This window comes from Polyodon spathula, chromosome 48, assembly GCF_017654505.1.
Source record: "Polyodon spathula isolate WHYD16114869_AA chromosome 48, ASM1765450v1, whole genome shotgun sequence".
In the NCBI taxonomy this organism is placed as follows: Eukaryota; Metazoa; Chordata; class Actinopteri; order Acipenseriformes; family Polyodontidae; genus Polyodon; species Polyodon spathula.
This window is the reverse complement of record NC_054581.1, coordinates 2,593,153-2,616,510: the sequence shown is the minus strand read 5'-3', so window position 1 is coordinate 2,616,510 and position 23,358 is coordinate 2,593,153. Positions and strand designations below refer to the sequence as shown.

The 23,358-nt window shown below is 42.0% G+C and overlaps 2 protein-coding genes across 2 annotated transcripts in view; both read left to right on the top strand.

The window, feature by feature from the left end:
* Positions 1–23,358, top strand: part of LOC121306486 (lysine-specific demethylase 6B-like) — a 665,627-nt gene that overhangs the window by 32,767 nt on the left and 609,502 nt on the right. The gene's annotated exons all lie outside the window — the stretch shown is intronic.
* Positions 12,703–23,358, top strand: part of LOC121306455 (zinc finger protein 664-like) — a 28,327-nt gene continuing 17,671 nt past the window's right edge. The window contains exons 1-3 of the mRNA XM_041238176.1: positions 12,703–12,903; positions 13,209–13,354; positions 13,443–13,528. Coding sequence (XP_041094110.1) covers positions 12,703–12,903; positions 13,209–13,354; positions 13,443–13,528 — 433 coding nt within the window. The remainder of the gene's footprint in view (positions 12,904–13,208; positions 13,355–13,442; positions 13,529–23,358) is intronic.

Genomic DNA, 23,358 nt, shown 5'->3' with positions numbered 1-23,358 from the left:
ATCCCGTTCTCCACTCACCGAACACACAACATGCAACATACAACACAAAATAAACACAGGGGCGGGGCAACATTGCCACACCATCCTATGTGTTGGTTAATACAGGATCGATCAGCGGTTTGTTACTGTCATGTCTGCTTGGAATGGAAAAGGTGAACTCACATTCAGAGATTTGGGTTTCACAACTCCAGTCATTCTCCTAATAGTGGATCTCTTTAACCAAAATCTAATATTAGATAAAAGGGACCAAGAGTGAACAAATAACTCAAAATGATGATACCTATTTAATTTATTTATTAAAGAAAGTTATGCAACACCCAATGCCCCCGTGTGAAAAAGTAATCTCCCCCTTAGACTCAATAACTGGTTACGCCACCTTTAGCAGCAATAACTGCAACCAAACGCTTCCTGTAGTTATTGATCAGTCTCTCACAGCTCCGTGGAGGAATTTTGGCCCACTCCTTCATGCAGAACTGCTTCAACTCAGTGAAACTTGAGGGGGTTTTCGAGCATAAACTGCTCGTTTCAAGTCCTGCCACAACATCTCAATGTGGTTTAGGTCTGGACTTTGACTAGGCCATTCCAAAACTTTAAATTTCTCATTCTTCAACCATTTGGATTTAGACTTGCTTGTGTGTTTCAGATCATTGTCTTGCTGCATGACCCAGCTGCGCTTCAGCTTCAGCTCATGGATGGGTGGCAAAGTGCCTGCCCCTGTGTGTATTTTCTGTATATGTGTTATGTGTTCTGTTTTAATGTTGGTGTATAGTCATTGGTACACAGGATATAAACGGGTCTGTGTAACACGAGTGTTTAAAATGTATATTTGTATTTAGGCACGAGGATTGCACAGCACTTCACGTGCAAGTAAAAAGTAATATGTGAGCACAGGGAATTGCACTTTATTAATTCACGTGCAGTTGTCCCGAGACTCCAATTGAATGATTGATTAGCAGTCGAGTCTTGGTACAGCTGCATAAAAGCAGCATGTTTTCACCCACTCGGGGTTGGGTGTTCAGTGAGTGGAGAACGGGATTGGAGACGGAGGTAGAAACAATAAGAATAATAGTAATCATTAAAAAATAGAAGCTCACCGTGTGTGTTTTGTTTAGTCTGTTTTGTTTGTCTGTTTATTTTGGTGAATGTGCCGTGTCCTGTTTTGTATTGTTACAGCCGTTTATTTTCTGTCTGTTTGTTTATTTATTAAATGCTGAGCGAAAGTATTCACTCAGCTCCACCAAACTCCACCTCTCTCTGTCGTTTATTTTCCTGTTTCTGGTCTGACGCCACCCACTCCGGCCATCTTTGTGACATGGAGTCATGAACACTGACCTTAGCCGAGGTGAAAGAGGCCTGCAGATCCATGGATGTTGTTCTAGGGTTCTTTGTGACTTCCTGGACGATTTTACGCCTTGCTCTTGGAGAGATTTTGGCAGGACGGCCACTCCTGGGAAGATTCACTACTGTCCCAAACTTTCTCCATTTGGACAATATGGCTCTGACTATGGTTTGGTGGAGCCCCTGAGCCTTAGAAATGGCTTTGTAACCCTTTCTAGACTGATAGGGATCAACAACTTTTTTCTGGAGATCTTCAGGAATTTCTTTTGATTGTGGCATGATGTGCCTCTAGAACCTGTGTGCTGACAACTTCACTCTGATAGTAAGGGCTAAAGTTAGTCAGATTTATATTGGGCAGGGCTGGCCCAAATCAACCCTGATTGTGAACCAAAGTATTCAAACAGCTGACCCTAATTATCCCTTTAATTGGGTTGGGTTGGGTTGGGTTGAAAGAATCATCAAACTTTGGTGTCATTTTTTTCTCACAGACTCCCTCTATAGACCACTACAACCCACAAAAAGATCTGACCAAATTCAATGTGAAAAATGTGCATAAATGCAGAAAATCAGACAGGGGGCAAATACTTTTTCACGGCTATATATATATATATATATATATATATATATATATATATATATATATATATATATATATAGTTTGTTTGTTTACAGTTGAGGCGAGAACGAGAATGTGTGATATGAATGTTCTGCCTTTGAATAATGCAAGTTGCAAAATTGACGTGTCCGAGGGGAGATAACCAGTTGTGTTTAGAGATTGATGTTGATACTTGGAAGTTGATAATGAGCTGACAATGCATTCCAGGATTTGTCGAGTGGCTTTGGATTGACAGTGTTCCAGGTGATTCCAAGGAATTCTATTAGGGGCCGATGGTTTACCTTGAGAGTGGAAAACCTATTGAAGAAAACTGGGATCACAGATTGAAGATTGCTTGAGTGAGGGGAGCTGTGGGAGTGGAAATAAGGTATAAGGAGAAAGTTGTCCTCCCCACAGAGGGGAGGGGGGAGAATAGCATGATTAAAAGCATCTAAAATATCTGCTTTTGAGAGCTAAGCCCCGTGGCCTATTGCTTTGACGGATTAATAGCGTCTGAAGCTGTAATGTAACAAAGGGAGAATTGAGCGTGGGGAATTAAGGCATTGAGACTGGAGTGCAACTGCTTCTTGGGGCAAAAAGATTAATGATTAGGCGCTTCCTGATATTTTGTGGGTCACTCTTCTGATGGGCTAATACTGAAGATAGGGAATGGAGTTGGGAGGGGGCCAGCCAAGAATTCTTTGTCCAGCTCGACTTGAATTAGAGACTCTGAGGTTTTGGGTTCAGAGGAAGCATAAGGAAGGTTTTTGCATATGAATGGGACAGAGGGAGAGTGGGGCGAGTCTGTGACCACGGGACGCTGCAGAGTGTATGTGCATTTGTGACTGCGGGACGGAGCAGAGCGTATGTGCATCTGTGACCACGGGTTATATTTGGAACTTGACTATCTTGTATTACTTGCCTTCGGATCAAAGGTGAGAGCATTTTACGTCAGAGGGCGGCTGCTGATTGGAGCCTGAAGCAGATGCAGTAACCGGATTGTACTCTGGAATGGATAGATCAGCGCGGGGCTGGAACTGCCTGGGCCGGGGCAAGTAATGGAGCCACTGAAACAGAAGATGTAATGAAGGAGAGGTGAAGATTGGCATGAGAGACTGAAAGAGGAATTGCAAAGGTGCTGGAGCTATTGTCTATGCCTTTTAAACAAATGATTATTGCTGACGAGGTGTTGCTGGTGTTAGAACGAGCAGGGGCAGCACGTGAAATTCGTCATGCTGGGGTAAAATCAAAATATGAAAATATGTTTCATTTAGTGAAAACTGGAAGTGTCTAGGATGGGAAAGTTCAATAAAATAGCAGTGTGAAGCCTGTTTAAACTTGACAAAACCATTAACTCAGCCATTTGTTACAAGCAGTCTAAATTAGAACTGTACATGAAAATGTCCCTTTTCAGAAAATGAAATGAGCTTGGAAAACAGCTTTGAGAATCTAGCCATCAATGTTGCATAATGCTGTCGTGCAGTGCTTTTATAAAAAGTTTGGCCTGTGGTCGATACTTGTAAAATAGCTGCTCCGAGGCTGAGCCTGCTGGCGGGGGCGTTTTCATCTCCATAGTGCCGGGACAACAGGTCTGGGTGCTGGGTAGAAGTCTGTATTAAAAGTAGACAGTCCATCGGAGAAATAAAAAATATTTTGAGGGGAATCTGACACAGAGGTTCCTGCCAAACCAAACACGCAAATGCAAAACGAAAGACAAGAGCAGGAAGCTGTGCACAGCTAGAGTAGAGAGAGAGAGATTGACAGATGGAACAGCCACTGGAAGCAGATCAGATGACAGATAGCAGGCTGAGTCATCCCACAGGTGAGTGCCTTCTACGGCACCCCCTAAGCTACACCAAAAAGGCTACATTTAAAATGTGTTTGCCCACTGACGATGGGAATGAGAATGCAGAGATGGGAGCCTAGCTAATAAGACTGAAGTTTTTGCAGGTATCAGGCTTCTAAAGATTCACCCACACCTGTGGTGGTTTTAACTGGTTTTAACTTATATTAAAATAAACATTTATCTATATATCACAAACATTAATTGGAACCTGGCAGGAAGAGATGGGAATGGAAAGTGTAGGACGTGTTAATACGTTAAGTTAGATATTGGTTTGAAATAATGAGTGTTGAAAAATGCTTAAGATAGTGTTTCATACTAATCAGCCCTAAAATTGGCAAAAAGCAAAGATTGTCTTAAAACCTGCTTTGATGGATTTTGTATGAACAGTGAAGAAGGTCATACTTCTTTCAGTCACTATAACACTAATATATTAATGATAGCCTGTATTTAGAGATCTGCTTGGGCCTAAATTTAAAACCGGAGACTGCAGACCCGGCTCGACCATCTCCACAAATACATTCCAGTGGCACTCCAATCACTATCCATGTATAATGCACAATGACTCATTGCACCCCTTCAGTGGGTTTCTGCAATGGTGACTGTCCAGACAGGGATCATACTGGAAAATTACCTATATGGTAACAGGGTCCTGGGAGACAGTCAGCATGGTTTTAGGAAAGGGAGATCGTGTCTAATTAACTTGCTTGATTTTTCTGAGGATGCAACATTGATAATGGATAATTGCAAAGCATATGACATGGTTTATTTAGATTTCCAGAAAGCTTTTGACAAAGTCCCGCACAAAAGATTAATTCTCAAACTGAACGCAGTTGGGATTCAAGGAAACACATGTACATGGATTAGGGAGTGGTTAACATGTAGAAAACAGAAAGTACTGATTAGAGGAAAAACCTCAGAATGGAGTGTGGTAACCAGCGGTGTACCACAGGGATCAGTATTGGGTCCTCTGCTATTCCTAATCTACATTAATGATTTAGATTCTGGTATAGTAAGCAAACTTGTTAAATTTGCAGATGACACAAAAATAGGAGGAGTGGCAAACACTGTTGCAGCAGCAAAGGTCATTCAAAATGATCTGGACAAGATCATGAACTGGGCAGACACATGGCAAATGACATTTAATAGAGAAAAGTGTAAGGTACTGCACGCAGGAAATAAATCTCATATGGGAGATACTGAAATTGGAGAAGGAATCTATGAAAAAGACCGAGGAGTTTTTGTTGACTCAGAAATGTCTTCATCTAGACAATGTGGGGAAGCTATAAAAAAGGCTAACAAGATGCTTGGATACATTGTGAAAAGTGTTGAATTTAAATCAAGAGAAGTAATGTTAAAACTGTACAATGCACTAGTAAGACCTCATCTTGAATATTGTGTTCAGTTCTGGTCACCTCTCTATAAAAAAAGATATTGCTGCTCTAGAAAGAGTGCAAAGAAGAGCGGCTAGAATTATTCCGGGCTTAAAAGGCATGTCATATGCAGACAGGCTAAAAGAATTGAATCTGTTCAGTCTTGAACAAAGAAGACTACGCGGCGACCTAATTCAAGCATTCAAAATTCTAAAAGGTATTGACAATGTCGACCCAAGGGACTTTTTTGACCTGAAAAAAGAAACAAGGACCAGGGGTCACAAATGGAAATTAGACAAAGGGGCATTCAGAGCAGAAAATAGGAGGCACTTTTTTACACAGAGAATTGTGAGGGTCTGGAATCAACTCCCCAGTAATGTTGTTGAAGCTGACACCCTGGGATCCTTCAAGAAGCTGCTTGATGAGATTCTGGGATCAATGAGCTACTAACAACCAAACGAGCAAGATGGGCCGAATGGCTTCCTCTCGTTTGTAAACTTTCTTATGTTCTTATGTTGTCCCAGTCTGATTAAGAACATGGCTTAAAATCCCACTGCCCCCATTGCAGAGCCAGTGTAGTTCGACCCTGGGGCTCTATTTGGACCTATTTGTGTTCTGTATCAGTATTGCTAATTCTGTAATAATCAACTTGCTCAACACATGACCTGTACTGGAAACCTGTTGCCACAGAAACATTCAAATCTCTCTGCTTTGCATCTGCAGTAACAGGTGTGCGCTGCAGCCCTGGCAAACAAATCAGTTGTTTTAACTACTGCAATGTGAGCAGTTAAAGAAATTAAAAAAAAAAAAAAAAACAGAGCTGGCTTGGTTATATAAACACAGCATGATTGGTGCAGTTCATATATTTTCTTACTTTGAAACTTTGCAACTCCATCCAGCATCCCGCTCCCCCATGTCGGTCTGCAGGTGTTAGAGTCACTCTGTGCTCTCTGTACTGGACTCTTTCTTTCTTTCTTTCTTTCTTCTTTCTTTCTTTCTTTCTTTCTTTCTTTCTTTCTTTCTTTCTTCTTTCTTTCTGTAGTCATCCTTTTAGCCTTTTAAAAGCACAAAACAATTAAATGGTAACTAAGGACAGTGCTGCCAGAATTAAAATGTGGACCTCAGGGACTAGACTACTCCTCTAACAAGTACTGGGACAGAAGCATTATCTGTAAACATACTTCCATATCAATACATCCATAACTTGTTATACACCAAATCCTGGGTGACAAAGAATCAATATGCAATATTATTATTATTATTATTATTATTATTATTATTATTATTATTATTATTGTGTTAATTGTTATTGTAGCGTTTGAGCCAATGAATAAACTTACTAACAGAATAAAACAAAAACAAGGGAGACAGGCTTGCGAGGTGAACTCAGAAACTATTCTTTTTCAGGAGGTCACATAACACACAGCTTCTGCTTCCCCTTACCACATAATACATTACTCCACTAGATGGCAGCATAAGACCACAAATAGCTAGGGGACTCATTATTTTGTCATTATAGTTTTAGAAGGCTGCATAATTCCCCCACTCTGTTAAGAAATGTCCTCATTTCTAATATTCATTTTAATCAGAAAGAACACTAAGAAATAAACATTAACTAAAGCTTTTCCAGTGTAAACATGAATTCAGTTACCTTTACAAACTATTTTTAAATCAGTTATAAACCAAAGCCTGTCAGTTATTAAACCATGACATATGGCAATACAATATATAAATGTATTCAGATTATGTAACAGTTTACACAAAGAAAGCAATTACGCAAATAGAAAAACGATTAAGAAGCACATCGTTTTTTAACTGAATTGGCAGTCTTGACGGTCCGTCTAAAACATGTGAGCCGTTATTATGTTGTCAGGCTGAGGATCACTAGCGGGCTGAGCAGCCTCAGTGTGGTCAGTACTTAGTCAGACAGTCCATACACTCTATGGATGCACTCTTAAAGGAGATGTCTGAGAAAAGGGAACTTCACAGCCAGGCACGTGAAAAGCAGAAACAGTACTACGACATTCAAGTAAGACACACACACCTTATCAGGGATGTTTGTTTTACGTTCTGTTTAGCAGCCTCTGTAGTAGCCTTTTGTTTAATGTGTGATTCTGAAGCTAAATAGCGATTGATCATATTTTCTTTAAGTCACATGATGTGCAACACATTTACCTCCATCTTGCATCTTGACACGAATCTCAGCCAAAATATATTTTGCTTGTTTTCCTTTGTTGTCCATTTTGGTATTTTAGGTCCAATGCTGAAAACTAGATTTTAGCAACCTCAATCAAAACAATGCAGCACTGCCTTTGCACCACTTGGTACAGCAGGTCACAGAAAAACTAGTGCAGACTGATAGGCTGATTAAAACATTGTTGTCATCTGAACTCCGCTTTGGAGTATTTTTTATTTTAATTTTTATTCTATTTCTCTAGTTTTTGTTTTTGCCTAAGTGCAATGCACACAGGAAGGCGACCCTGACACTCAGAAGCTGTGTGGGACTCAAAAGGGAAGAAGCAATGTTGTGTTTTATGAAGGAAATGTGTAGACCTTAAAATGTAACAACTTATTAGAGCTGATTGATTTGAAACCTGTTCCCTGTAGAGGAACAACGGGGCTGTGACAGGGTAGCGTTGCAGGCCCAGGTGGTATCAGCAGGCAAGGAGATTCAGAACAGACCCTCGGGAAGCAGTCGGGAGGCAGCAGCAGAAGCTCCACTTCTCCCAATGGTGGTGGTGGAGGCAGAGGTAGCTCCTGGTCCTCTCTTCTTGATGGCAAAGGTGGCCGGAGCTCCATCCCCTTCTGGCTGCGAAGGTGGCAGGGGCTCCATCCCCTTCTGGCTGCGAAGGCGGCCGGGGCTCCATCCCCTTCTGGCTGCGAAGGCGGCAGGGGCTCCATCCCCTTCTGGCTGCGAAGGCGGCCGGGGCTCCATCCCCTTCTGGCTGCGAAGGCGGCAGGGGCTCCATCCCCTTCTGGCTGCGAAGGCGGCAGGGGCTCCATCCCCTTCTGGCTGCGAAGGCGGCAGGGGCTCCTCCTTTTCTGGTTGCAGAGGGGGGACCAGCAGCCATGCTCCCTCTGCTGGTGGAGAAGGCCACTGCAGGTCCTCTTTCTCTGCTGTGGGGGGTGGAGGCGGGACCAGCAGGCAATCTCCCTCTGCTGGTGGGGATGGACACAGCAGGCATTCCTCTGGAGGGAGGAGGCAGTTGAGTGTAAAGTGCCCCCACTCCCCGTAGAACTCGGTGGTCACCCCCAAAGTGTGGAGGAAGGCTTCTCAGCTGCTCTCCTCGGGTGCCAGCTTGGGCTGTGGCTGTTTGGGCTTCTCCCTCTTGGGTGTTGGCCTGGTCTGGTCCCTTGCCCAGAACCACTCTGCTGCATCCCCAACCAGGCCCTGGTTCCAGGCTTCCTCATACTGGGGGTCACCGTAAGGGCAGTCCTCCCGGACGTGCCCAAACTCGCCACATGCGCCATATATAGGAGCCCCTCCCATTCTCCACTGCTCCTGTTCGGCTGCCCAGTCTGGGGGTCCATATTGCGTTGGAACCCGGGAACACCACCTCTTGCCCAGCTGTTCTGGCTGCTGCCGCTTATGCTGCTTCTTGCAGCTTTTTCTTCCCATATTTTTTTTTTCCCCCCCAAAAACAAAAACAAACTACAGTCCCACTCTGAGTCTCTAGGGGGGCTATCTCACTCTGACACCACGTGACAGGGTAGCGTTGCGGGTCCAGGTGGTATCAGCAGGCACGGAGACTCAGAAAAAAGGAAGCTGCAGTCTAAGTGCGGCTGCGCAGTTTAATCAAGAAAAATAAATCAAAAAGTTGAACAAAACACTGCTTACAGAGCAAAATAAAAGATTTAACAAAAACAAGTCACAAACACAATAACATGAACAAAAATAACCAGCTCAAGGGCCAAAACAAAAGGTTTAAACAGAACTGTTCAGGCTGGGCAGAGCCTTTACTGACCCTTATCCACACCCCACCCCACCCCACAGATCTGAAGTGTGTATCGTTAAAGGATTCTGAGGTTCTGTATAGTGAGAGGTTACACCAATGTGTCTGGAAATGAAGGATCATATTAATATCACAGAATCTAAACTCTGTATCGACAAGGACTGCATTCTGTCATTTTAATGTTATTTTATGTTACTGTAACATGAACTATAAGTTGGTTTCTGACACTTGTGCTGAAGTGTGGTGAGGAGGAGTCAGAAAACAGTGTTTGTGACGTGATGATGATAATCATAGAATACTGCTGTGTATCTATTGTGGAGACACTCTCTAACAGCAAGTGGTCTGTATCCATTAGAAACCTCAAACATGACAGGCCCTCAATATGACAGCTGGATTAGCTCAGAGGGCAACGTCATGATCACCAACACATTTAGCATGCAGTGTCAGTCAAATGGGAAGTCATTGTTTCAAATGGTCTGAGTTCTGAGGCTTTGTAAGATTACCGAAACAATAGGGTTCATGTATAAGTTAATACGTTGTGTGTAGTGTCTCTTGTTGTATAAGAGATGTCATTTCATGCAGTTAGTAAGACAGAGCCTCAAAGCACAGCTCACTCAGACTGCTAATGAAGTAGCTCCACAAAAACACAATCACATAAAACAAGGGGTTTTACCTTTGAATTGGGTGAATGTTCTGTACACAGGATCACATCTGTACAAGGGATAGCCTGTCACAGTGATCTGTGGATTTCTGAAATGTGAATTAGAACTTCTTGTGTGATACCAGTGATTACAGTTGACCCAGAGAAACATGCACGTGGCTTTCCCGCTCTCTGAGTGGCTGAGAGGAGGGTCTTGGAGGATTGCTAGCCCTATAAAAGAATGTTCTGCTGTTCCCTCAGTTCTGCCCTGAAAGACAAAACAATGAGCTAGCGGAGCTCTGTCCCAGGACCGATAGCGATTGGAAAAAGAAAGAAACGCAAAGAAAATAAAAAAATATTACTAGCCGGGAAACCTTGGGCAGACCCCATACATGTATAGGAAGCAGGCTGAGTGAGTAAGCATAGGACGGAGACCCGGGCCGTGCAGGTAGCGACGGCAGGGGTAACGCTGCCAAGTGCAGCACCTTCTATTTGTAGTTTTCCATTACTGTGTTTTATTTTCCCTTTTGTTTTTGATTATTCTTTTGAGCGTGCCCGCACTTTAATTGTTTACCAGCATTGGTATTCCTGTGGTCCTGTCTGCCATTGCTGGTAGTCAGGCCGTGGACAACAGCACCCTCTGCGGGCTAAAATAAATTATTGAATGGAAAAAATAAATAAATAAATTGAATTAAGAAAAACTGGGCACCTGTGCGGTGTTTCAAGTACACCTTTCTGTCTCCCGTGTGTCGGTGAATTACCCACCACCCTTCCACACACATTTATTTAACTTTGTCCTTGTTGGTGCTTATACTGTTTCTGTGTGTTTAAAGAACATGAACCGGTTTGAGCTGCAGTGCTGAAGCATTCAGGCATGTCTGCCCAACCCACTGCCTGAGCTGGGCAGGACGCCAGCAACATGTTACAGCTTCAATAAAAGGGAGAAACGGGTCCACACATCGAAGTAAACGAGGTGCAAGTTCATAAAGATGAAGCCATGAGTCAGTATAGAAAACGATTGAACCACACAGTCAATTGCGCTCCAGAAATGTATATCTAATTCATAAAAACATCGCCAACGTTTTGACTCAAAAGTGCCTTTGTCAGGGTGTAAAAGTACAAGACTATCTGAAATAACACTGAGACTGGTATCTCAGTTATCTTAATTAGGTGGGTGGAGACTGTGTGATAGTAAGTGAGATAATAATGCATATTAATTAGGTGGACGGGGACTGGGATAGTAAGACAGATTTATAACAATAGAAACAGGATTGCTTTGACTGACACAGACATTGAATGTCTGTGGTGTCCCAGGACAGACTCTGCAGCTCCTTGCCCTATCGCTGTGGTGGTGTGAAGGCTGTGGTGTCCTGATATAGACTCTACTGCTCCCCGCCCTATCACTGTGCTGGTGTGAAGGCTGTGGTGTCCCAGTATAGACTCTCCAGCTCCCTGCCCCATCACTGAGGCTCAGAGAAACAGCCTTTATACCAGCACAAAAACAGGAACAGTCATAGAAATCAATTGTACTCTTCCTTCTGGAGTTAAAGCAAAACGCATCATAGAAAAGTATCATTGTGACAGAGATCGAATGAGGCTTGGTGTTAGATCTCCCTCCCGATCTGAGAGGGCGCTTGTGGCAGTGTGCCCGCCCCTGTGCATCTTTATGTTTATATGTTGTGTGTTTTAATGTGGGTGTATATTTATAGATGCACAGGATATAATGTGGGTTATGAGCATGAGTAATGTAAAATGTAGATTTGTATTTAGGCATGAGGATTGCACATCACTTCACGAGCAGATAACATGCGTATAATATGTGTCACAGGAGTGCACTAATTAATTCATGTGCAGATGCACCGAGACTCCAGTTGAATGATTGATTAGCAATCGAGTCTCAGTACAGAGGTATAAAAGGTGCATGTTTTCACCCACTCTGTTGTGTGCTTGTGAGTGGAGAACGGGATTGGAGACGGAGGTAGTAGTAATAATAATAATCATAATAACAGCTCACTGTGTTTGTCTGTATAGTCTGTTTTGTTTGTCTCTTTGTTTTGGCTACCAGTGCCGTGTCCTGTGTTTTGTTTGTTTTTACAATCTTTTATTTTCTGTTTGCTAATAAACCGCGCAGCAACTCACCATTCTGTGTTTCATTTCCTGGTTATGATATCACCACTACAGCCTTGTGACAGTGCTAGGTAAAGGGAACAGAGTACCCTGGATTAAAAAGCCTGACACTTTATTCCCGTGGGTAGGTGGAAGTCGGCTGGCTAGAAAAGGGGTGGAGCTACGGTACCCACACTCAATGATCCGGACGGGAAATGTTGTGGCATCCGCGGATTGGAGGTGCGGATGTGTTCGTTAACCAATGGGTCATGAGCGAGGGTATAAAATAGGGGCATTGCAAAGTAATCTGTTCCTTTGTAAATGGCTAGAAACAACCTAGAAGGAGACCCTGCATTTGTCAAAAAAGAAACCGTGAGTGTTCTGTTAGTCTGTCTTGTAACGCTGTTTGTTTGTTTTGTCTGTTTCAAGATTTTACTAACACGATCTGGAGCTGCAGCCGCAGACCAGCGTCAAACCTGGACACCAGCACTTCACTTTTCACTAGAACTGTCTTTGCACCACGAGCAATTGAATCACGCACAGTAGGAACTGTGATTGTGTTTTGTGTTTTGTGTGGGTGATAAAAGACTGGACTTTTGGTTGCGAGTCAAACCCGCAATAGCTGTTCGTAATTGTCTGTATGATTTGTACCTGCACTGCACTGTACTCACCTGTATACACTCGCCACTTTGCTACACATGGTGTAGAAGTGGGATGGACTACACAGCTCTGTCTGTGCTGCTGGAGCAGCTGGACAGTAGACGGGAGACCAAGTAGAGATGGAGAGAGGAGAGGTACACGGCTCTGAGAGAGTCGGGCTGGCGATACCGCCCACAGCAGCAGCAACACCCGTTATGGCGGCCCCAAAGGCGAGGTCACACAAAATCATGGTGGAGGATGACCCAGAAGCATACCTGGTGGCATTTGAGCGGCTGGCTACCACCGCGTCATGGCCCCGTCAGTTCTGGGCAAGCCAATTGGGATCTTGCCTGATTGGTGAAGCACAGGCAGCATACCAGGGAATGGCTAATGACGACGCCGCTCAATGTGACCTGGTAAAGCTGGCTATTCTCCGCCGTCTTGTTGTAATGGAAGAAACCCATCGTGTGAGGCTCAGGGAGTACAAAACGTCCCCAAATACACTCCACAGGGTGGTTGTGCAAAAACTTTGTGACCACATGGTACACTGGCTCAGCCCTGCACACAGATGGGGGAGACCATTTTTGCCAAATGGTCGGCGCTGAGACCCAAGGATGGATACGGCGCCACAACCCTGACACCCTAGACCAAGCCATGCAACTGTCAGAGGACTTTAAAGACTCCCTGGTGTCAGCCTAGTCCGGGCAACTCACCACTCCAGTCCAGTGGAGCTTCCGAGCACCACCTCATCTCTCTGCTCCGCCACCCCCACCACCGGGACCAGGTCAATGACCTCCTAGACCGCCGACCCCCATGGGCAACCTTGCTTCCCTTCCATGGAGATCAAGGTTGTCCCCCCCAGCTGGGGTAGAGGTGCTTCCCCTGCCCTGTTGCCTTACCTGCAGCGGGACAAATATTTAACCCCTGTGCCCTCCTTTCCCCCTAATTATTTTAGATGCCACCAGCCGAGTAATCAGGCGAAATCATGCCCATCTGCGATGGAGTGTATCATGGCTGCATGCAATCTGGCATCCGAAGCGGGTAAGCAGGGGGAAAATAGTCGTGTGTAGTGGCAGCCACAAGGTCTGATGGCTATCTCCTGTATCCATGGAGACAGGGCAACATACCCCATAATCAAAGAATACTTATCGGTCGGTCCAATAAAACGTCACCTCGTAGTTGCGGTGGCGGAAAGGCTACAACATCCAGTAATTCTGGGTCAAGACTGGTTAAACTATAAAGAATTGGTGAAATTAATGGCAATCCCGACCGTACACGTAAACGTGGCAAAAAAAGTCAAAAGGGAAATGATTGGTAATGTTTTTCCCTTTCAAACTGAAATGTTTTCTCCTCTGTTCCGCCCAAGAAAAACAAATAAAGAGAGAAGGATGAGAAAATGGGAGGGAGCATTAATGAGACAAGGCTGGGGGCTGGTGGGAGCCTGCTACACCTAGAGCAGGATATTCCTGCTTTAGAAAGAGTGCAAAGAAGAGCGACCAGAATTATTCCTGGTTTAAAAGGCATGTCATATGCAGACAGGGTAAGACTATTCAGTCTTGAACAAAGACTACACAGCGATCTGATTCAAGCATTCAAAATCCTAAAAGGTATTGACAATGTCGACCCAAGGGACTTTTTCAACATGAAAAAAGAAACATGGACCAGGGGTCACAAATGGAGATTAGACAAAGGGGCATTCAGAACAGAAAATAGGAGGCACTTTTTTACACAGAGAATTGTGAGGGTCTCAAGCTGATGTAACTTAAAAAAAGGATGGTGAGTAAGTAGATTCAAGAAAATGCACAGAGTCCTTTTCTTCAATCAGTTGCCAGGTTTATTGAGATATGCAGGGAGTCTGATCCCAGGTACAGGACAAACAACACTCAACATTACAATGTTTGCATGACATTAAATACCCTTCTGTATAGATGGTCCACCTCCCCTTTCTCTAACATTTAACCAACAGCAAAGGTACAACACATTATTCTGTTACCATATATTTAGTGTGTGTGTGTGTGAGAGAGGGGTCCCCTGTGTTTGTGTGTGTGTGGTGTGGGTGTGTGTGTGTGTGTGTGTGTGTGTGTGAGAGAGAGAGGGGTCCCCTGTGTGTGTGTGTGTGTGTGGTGTGTGTGTGTGTGTGTGTGTGTGTGTGTGTGTGTGAGTGTGGGTCCCCTGTGTGTGTGTGTGTGTGTGTGTGTGTGTGTGTGGTGTGTGTGTGTGTGTGTGTGTGTGTGTGTGAGTGTGTGGGTCCCCTGTGTGTGGGTGTGTGTGTGTGTGTGTGTGTGTGTGTGTGTGTGTGTGTGTGTGAGAGAGAGGGGTCCCCTGTGTGTGTGTGTGTGTGTGTGTGTGTGTGTGTGTGTGTGTGTGTGTGTGTGTGTGTGTGTGTGAGAGAGAGGGGTCCCCTGTGTGTGTGTGTGTGTGTGTGTGTGTGTGTGTGTGTGTGTGTGTGTGTGTGTGTGTGTGTGAGAGAGAGGGGTCCCCTGTGTGTGTGTGTGTGTGTGTGTGTGTGTGTGTGTGTGTGTGTGTGTGTAGTCTAGTGTGACGACCTCTGATGAGTGCATTCCTCTTCAGACCCCTGGTGCCCCAAAAGGTCCATACATCTGGTTTTTGTCATCTTCCTTGTTCATATTTCTCCATATTGCTTGAAACCTTTTGAGTCCAGTGGCGTTATCTCTTATTCTCCCTGAGAACCTTTGGGTCCAATGGCAATCCCTGCTGGGCATTCCAAAAGTCTGGCCTGGCCCCTTCTGGTTCACACCACTGTTATCGCTTGCAGTCAATGTTCAGCAAGAAGCTTGTAGACGCAAGGGCTCTAGCAATTGTTAGCAGTAGATGCAATTTGAACCAAACAGTCTGCTATCTGCAATATTAGTCTCTTTTCAGAAAAGAACACCAGTATAGCTCTGCCAGTTCACATGAGTAGCAAACTGCTAATCAGTTCTCATTCCATGTTTTCCAACACAAACCAACTCCCCTGTAATTTTATTGAAGCCAACACCCTGGGATCCTTCAAGAAGCTGCTTGATGAGATTCTGAGATCAATAAGCTACTAACAACCAAACGAGCAAGATGGGCCGAATGGTCTCCTCTTGTTTGTAAACTTTCTTATGTTCTTATGTCTCTCCTCTCTTATCCCCCGTCTCGCCTGCCTTACCTAAAATACAAGCCTGTTAAAAAAAAAAAAATGAACCAAAAAAAAAAACCTGATGGTTTTACGTTAGGAGAAGCTGCCTTTCTCCCACTGGCCTTCATCTACACCACCGAGTACCAAACAATAGCACAAACTTGTCATTGAGCGAGAATTATCAGCACCGTGCATGATGGGAGACTGTTACCTATACACACTGGGATTAATTAGGCTTGTAGTAAATCCTGGAATGGGTGAAACTGCTATGCAATATGAGTCTTATCTACATCAAATCCCATCCCAACATTTAAATGTGATGCTGAGGAAATCAGGGCTGGGAATAAGACTCCCATTGCATAGCAGTTTGATCCAGTCCTGGTTTCAATGGGTTTCATAACAAGGCATATCTGAGTTTGTTACCTAGACACAATGTGGCTAATCAACCTTGTGGTAAAACATGGAATAGGTGAAATCGCTATGCAGTAAGAGTCTTATTTCCATCTCTGAAAATGGTTATGTCTAACCCAATCTAACTGCAGATACATGTAATTCCTGTTCAGTCTAGTCCAGGGATATTAAGTTGCCGTTACATTGCAGGGATGGAAATAAGACTCCTGTAGCATAGCAGTTTGATCCATTCCTGGTTTTACTTTGGATTTAACAATAAGACAGACCTGAGCTTGTTACCCTGACACACTGTGGCTAATCAAGCGCGTAGTAAAGCGGTGAACATGGCTGACGCTTCTGTACAATAGGAGTCGTAGTTCCATTCCTGGAAAATGGTTGGTCACGATAAACCAGATACCAATTCACTCTGTAAAGGTTTCCAGAACAAATGTATATCTGGTGACATGTAGATTAGACTCAGATTCACTGGCAGCTTGGTGGTCCAGTGGTTGTAGTGAGGGGCTTGTTATCAAGAGGTTCTAAGTTCAATCCTGGCACAGCCCCTGTCTCACTGTATGACCTGGAGCAAGTCACTTAGACTCCTTGTACTGTCCTTTGGATGAGATGTAAAACAACAGTTGCTAATGATGCATAGTTCACCCCCTATTTCTGTAAGTTGCTTTGTGTCTGCTAAATGAATGACTCCTTCAAATCTACACATAGGCATCAGCTTTTAATAGCAAGTTGTGCAGTAATTGAAAACAAAAAGACTATGCTGAATATTCCCTTCATTTCACCTTTCAGATTATTATTATTATTTTTTAATAGGATAGTTCAAGCAAGCTTTAGTATGAAAATGAGTATGCGTGTCTGTCACGTGTGTGATTGTACCCAAACTCCTTTAATTTGTTTATTTTTTCAAACCCAGAGTCTTTTTTTGTTTAAATGGCAAATGAAGCTGGAATAATAATGGTAAACTGTGTAATCACTGTGTTCACTGCATTATTTATATATATGTGAAAGTTAATGAAACTGCGGCCATGCCTACGCCATTTTGTACCTGTTTGTGACAACTTCGCTCAACTTATTAACGAATTAACCTAATATATACTCCAAAAAAAAAACACACAGTACCGGGGGTGTGTGGATGATATTTGATCATCTAGTTCTAAAAAACAAGATGGGAAATAATACTACACATCTGCAAAAAACGTGCTGCACCGGCGCTGCTGCCTTCACTCACAGCACCCCGGTTAATAACGCAGGGCTACACCAACTGCTGCAAGCGGAGGCTGTTACCCGAATTGAAATTATATTCACAGGAAAAGCTATGCGCTACAATCAGCGCGTTTACGATGCTGAAATCGTAATATATATATATATGTTTAATTAAAACATCCCTGATATCATAATTCATTTTGGCAATCCATATTAAGGAAAGGCAACCCGGCAGAGAAGGCTTTGTATCTGCGATTGGTATATTCCCCCGTTGTGCGTGCAAGGCGCGTAGACGCCGAGGGACAGCAGAGCAGGTAAGCGCGCTCTGCTGAGCTGTGTTACATGTTAGAAAACTGCAGAAAGCTGTTATATTGCGTTACTTTGAAAGGGCGGATTTTGTGTGGATTGGAGCGCGTTGTTTTTATATGTGTGTGTTGTATTTGTGAAAGCGTGCGTTTGATTTTATCCCCCCCTCCCCCGTTGCACGGCATTCACACAGCGAGAGAAACAATCAGCTCCCGTCTTCCTCAAACATTGCAATCCAGTTTAGTTTTTACAAGATTCCACTCAGAATAAAGCTAAAAAAGACAGTACATTTACATTAACACTCACGTCTTATATGTATATCATTTTGCTTTATTAGGTCACGTAAAATCAGTAGAAATTGCGGCTTATAAAGACATTATAAACCTATTTACAAAATATACAGAAATATAATCTTAAGTACAAGATAAACAGCGACATAATCACGTTTGTGCTGAATGACTTAAACAAGCGCCGAGAGCAAAAAAAAACAGGCACAATTCGGTTAATTCATGCGACCAAATAAAAACAAAATCTTTGGCTAGGGGTGGATAAAAACGTATCCTGTACGATAAATGAGGGATTAATTACACTGCATTGAAAAGCAGCGCAGAAAGTTGCACACACGCGAGGAGAATATTTGATGAATCAGACCGATTAATAACCCGCGGCCATTAACCCGTTCCGGCCCAGAACCCTCTCTTTATCACCAAAAAGCTCCAGGAACAGTCGGTTCCGAAGGTGCAAAGACGAAGAAAATTATACACATAATACAACTAAGTGGGAACAACTGATCACTGCTGAAAACACGGACCGAACCCATCCTTAATGCTGTGCTGCCAGATTTGGTCATAAATATGAACACTGTGTTAAACGCTTGCAGTTTTGAAACCTTAAACCAGAAATTAAAACCCAATACACCACAGAAAGGCATTAAGTAGGTCTTTCCAGTGATGTCGTTTATTTTATTGTGGGATTTTATTTTTTTCCTTTTGAGCTACACCTCCCAAAAAATTATTGAAATATGAAAAAAAAAGTTTTCAATTGTCAATTTCAACCTCTTTCCAAGCTTTATAAAAAAAAAACAAGAAAAAAAAAAAACTTGGCGTATGTTGTACCTTCACAATTTGTCACAGATTTCAAATCTGAAATCAGAATTGAAATATCTAGTACAGTTACAGAGCTAGAGAAGGTTTTACAAGGCATAGTATTTTACAAAAAGCAACCTCCAAAATGGCAAAGGAAGACCAGGGCTAAGACTTGCCAAAAAGTGAAATTGGAAACATTATTGCCCTGTTTGAGAAGTTTATTTTCTTTTATACTGGAATATAACTAACACACAAGTTAAGTTTTTTTGTTTGTTACAAATAAAACTTTGATATTAAGAATTTTATTTGAGAGGGAGGGAGACAAAAAACCTTTCCCTATTGTGCTGTATTTATTTATTTTCAAAACTGTCCTGCAGTTGAAGTGCTGGGCTGGGGCTTCTCTGGATAAACAAGTTAAAAAAATGGAAAAACAAACCTAAAATAAAAACGTATATGTGACACTATAAGAATTTTTTTAAAATGTGATGTTAGTACAGTAGTTATTCTTGTTTACAGTCATAAAAGTTAGCCCTGCCCAGCAAGCAAGCAAGCAAGCACAGGCATAACAGCGAAAAAAGAAAAAAAAACACTGCAGATGTACTTGACACAAAAAAACTAATATACAGTTGATAAAAAAAACAGCAACAATGTGGCTAATTAGCCCAAGTATTTACCGTTTAGATGATATGTAGATTAGCACTGTTGGAATTGTAAAGCCCGTAGTCATGGCTATGAACCACACTTAAAAAAAAAAAAAAAAAAAAAAAAAGTTTGCTGATTGGACTGCTGAGATATGACTTGTTTTGTCATCATAACAAAAGTTACAGCGCGTCGGCAGCAAAGGGTAAACTGAACATTCTGTGCAGTGAACCGCTGTATAAGTAAACCCGCCCGGAACACAGGGTTCTGAAGCTGCACAGAGTGCGAAAATGATACACACACAATACAACTAAGAGGGAGCAACATAACACTGCTGAAACACAGACCGAACCCACCTTTAACTGCCCATTTGACATTATAAAATGTTTTAATTATAAATAAACCCGCCCAGAACACTGTGTTGCGAAGCTGCACAGAGTATGAAAATGATACACATTATACAACTAAGTGAGAATAACATAACACTGTTGAAAAACAACACTGAACCGACCTTTCATTTCCCCTTCAGTGCAATAAACAGCTGTATAAATAAAACCGTCCGGAACAGTAGGTTCTGAATCTGCACAGAGTATGAAAATGATACACACACAATACAAACACAGAACCTACCTTTAATGCCCGTTATACTAACACATAATACAGTGAGCAACGTACTTACAAAAGCTGTCCAAAGTGTTAACCGACCTTTAATTGTCCATTCCCTGCATGTAATGGGTTAATATGAATTTAATTACTTAACATTCAAGAATGGGTATTCAGCCGAGGGGATATGCGTTGATTTTCACTGTCTAGTAGACTTTACACACTACACTTTTCAGCCTTGATAGAATCACCTGCAAAGAGGCGCTGATCACTGCTTTAATACTGTACTGGACTGGAACACTGCATCGCCTACAGATTCAGTGACAACAGAGAACGTCGTGTTATTGACCAGATCTTGTTTTTACTGAATAAGCACCTAGAAGCAAATTTCAACTATATGTTGTACTCTTATGTAAACAAAATTGAGCAAAAAAGACTAATGTCTTAGATGTGGAACCTTTTATCTGGTGCTATTTGAAACCTCTTGTAAGATTTTGTAGCTTTACTTTCTAATAATCAGTTTAATAGTTAATGTGGTATGCTGAGAACTCTATACTCCAAAATGTCATGACTTCTGTAAACTGCTGAATGTGCTTCACATTGACAACCATTCAGGTTGTGTTGATAAGCTTGTGGTACACTGGATGTTGTCGTAGACTGAATGATGAGAATATAGGGGTTAGCGAACATTAGCTTGCTCTTGGGTTCCCATGCGATTTTTCTTGGCCCATGCATCACTAATAGATATATAAGAATGGGGAGGTACTGGCTAAGAATGACGTAAGAGCGAGAGAGAGTTGAGACTCAAGTAACAGGAGGTTTGGTGGTCCAGTGATTAAAGAAAAGGGCTTCATTCCAGGTGGTTCCTTGTTCAAATCCCGACTGTGTGTGACCCAGAGCAAGTCACCAATACAAATACCCCAAACACATACATATTACATTATATTAGTGAAGTTCCCAATAAAAAGATGCCATTTTATTACCCGGAATGGGAAAATAAATGTTGATTCTATCAGTTTTTTCAGTGGTGTTATGTTATTCTCACTTAGTTGTATTGTGTGTATCGTTTTCATGTTGTGCAGCTTCGGAACCCCGTGTTACCGTCCGGTTTGTTTATACAGCTTTTTACTGCACGGAATGTTAAAGGTGGGTTTGGTGTTTTTTTCAGCAGGGTTATGTTGTTCCCACTTAGTTGTATTTTGTGTATATTTTTCATACTCTGCACCTTTGGAGCTTTCTGGTTATAAAAAGAGGGTTCTGGGCCGGAACTGGTTAATAACAGTGCATTATTAATCCGTTCTGATTGCTAAAATATTCTCCTTATGTGTGTTTAACTTTCTACGCTGCTTTTAATGCAGTTGAATTAAAGTAGCGTTCCGGCTTTACCCCATCCCATAAACGATGCACATAAATGCAATGGAAATGCTTTCCGAGCACGTTTTCTGAGGTAGCGCTTACTATTTTCAGTCATTTGGTGGTGTCTGCGTGGTCAACACAGCACATGATATGCCAATCAAATGTACAGCTATGACCAAAAAGGTTTAGCATCACCTAGATTTTTAGTATTAAGACATAAATTAAAAAAATAATAATAATAATAATACATGAACATAATTTAGGTATTTTTCTTGAACACAATTTAAGTCACAAAAGCAGAAGCCATAATGTCAGTTTATAGAAAACTACAGTATTTAATTCAATGTGTTACTGTAACATTATTCAGCAGGTTTCATTTGCGTTATGAAGCAACATTGGGTATTTCTGTAGGGTGCTGGAAAACTTTTGGCCACAAAACTTGGCCACCGGTCAGAGCGTTTATGTTAATTCAACTTAAGTAACACATATCATACGCAGTCACCTTACATGGAGGACACCCAAAATACTGACCTGATACGATCATATTTCACATCCATTAGTGTAACGTACATTTAATTACAATGTAAACGAAACTCATAATGCTGTGATAGCATTATTGATGCACTGTCTATTTAAACCACACAATTTACCCAAGTCTTATTTTTGTTAATTTTCTAAATAACTGAATGTGACTGCACTCAGATTTTTGTTAGTTTAAAAAACTCATAACCAACGTGCTTCAATGTTTACAAAACGATGGTAAATAACAAGTTGACTTGTGTTACTTTGGTCAATCCTTTATCATATATTCTGCGCACAAAAATTAATTTACCTCTGGTTTCGTCAATTTTCTCATTGTGTCGGGCAAAAGTTTATGCACCACAGTGGAGTCTTTGGAAGGCAGTGGAATTGATTAAATTTCAGGTTTATGTGTGGTCATAAACTACAAGACCATTAAGTCAAGTAGTTTAAACTGTCAGAAACCCAAGATGTATTTCTTTCCTTTAACCCTTTGCTGTCGACGCGCATTTTAAAAAATGCTTTTTTTTATGTGCCCCTTGAGAGTTAAATGGTTACATTTACAGTAAAAATGCATATTGAAAATTACGCATAATAATAATAATAATAATACATGTAGTGGGGATCCGTTATACTTACAAATCCTGAAAAGGCTCCAATCCATCTTCAAATGTGCTGAATCGGCGCTCTCCAACCCGGAAAGTCATTTTTGCCGTCACTTTCACTATTATTCATCTCCTCCAAAACTTCAAAAAGACTGAATTGACTTCTTTTGGGATGCTTTGGAACACTCCTCGCCATTTGGTTCAATTTTATAAATTTTACAAATTGAAAAATGATCAGAAAACGGTAGGAAACCTTGATCCTATGTGTGTAACACTGCGCTCTCACTTGCAAATATGTGTCTTGTTTACATACACACATCGATTACTCTTCAATGGATTAGGCTACAAACAAAGGTATGATTGGACAGCTTGTGCCCTCCCCTACAACGTGATCAGGGAGATTTCACCATCAACAGATACATGCAAGGCCAGAGCAGCGAAACGCACAGCCAGTCGATCTGAGCTGTTTTTGAACCGGGAGGTACTAGACACATTGCGAAGGGAATATCTCAGCGGTGAAATGGCGAATTCGAAAAATTCCTTCGCTGTTTGTGTTTTCATTCGCTGTTTGAGTCAGTTTTTTTTTTTTGCTGTTTTGCTTTTGTAATAATATTACAGATGATTTTTGAAATATAATGTGTAATTGCAGTACCAATTTCTTTCCTTTAACCCTTTGCTGCCTACGTGCTTTCATAACTTTTGTTACCATGACAAAACAAGTTATCTCTCAGCCATCCAACTAGCAAACTTTTTTTTTTTTTTTTTTTTTTTTTTTTTTTTTGTAAGTGTGGGGTCATAGCCGTGACTATGAGGCGTGTCATGGCGTTTAGGGCTGGGATGGGTGGGACATATAATATTTTCAAGATGAAGACGAGTGTCATTGCCAGCACCGTTATGACTGCGTGCACAGCGGATTCAAAGTTCTGTGTCTCCTGCATTACAATTCCAAGAGTGCTAATCTTAGTATTTCTGTAAAATACTATCCATTGTAAAAGCTTATCTAGCACTGCAACTGTTCAAGATATT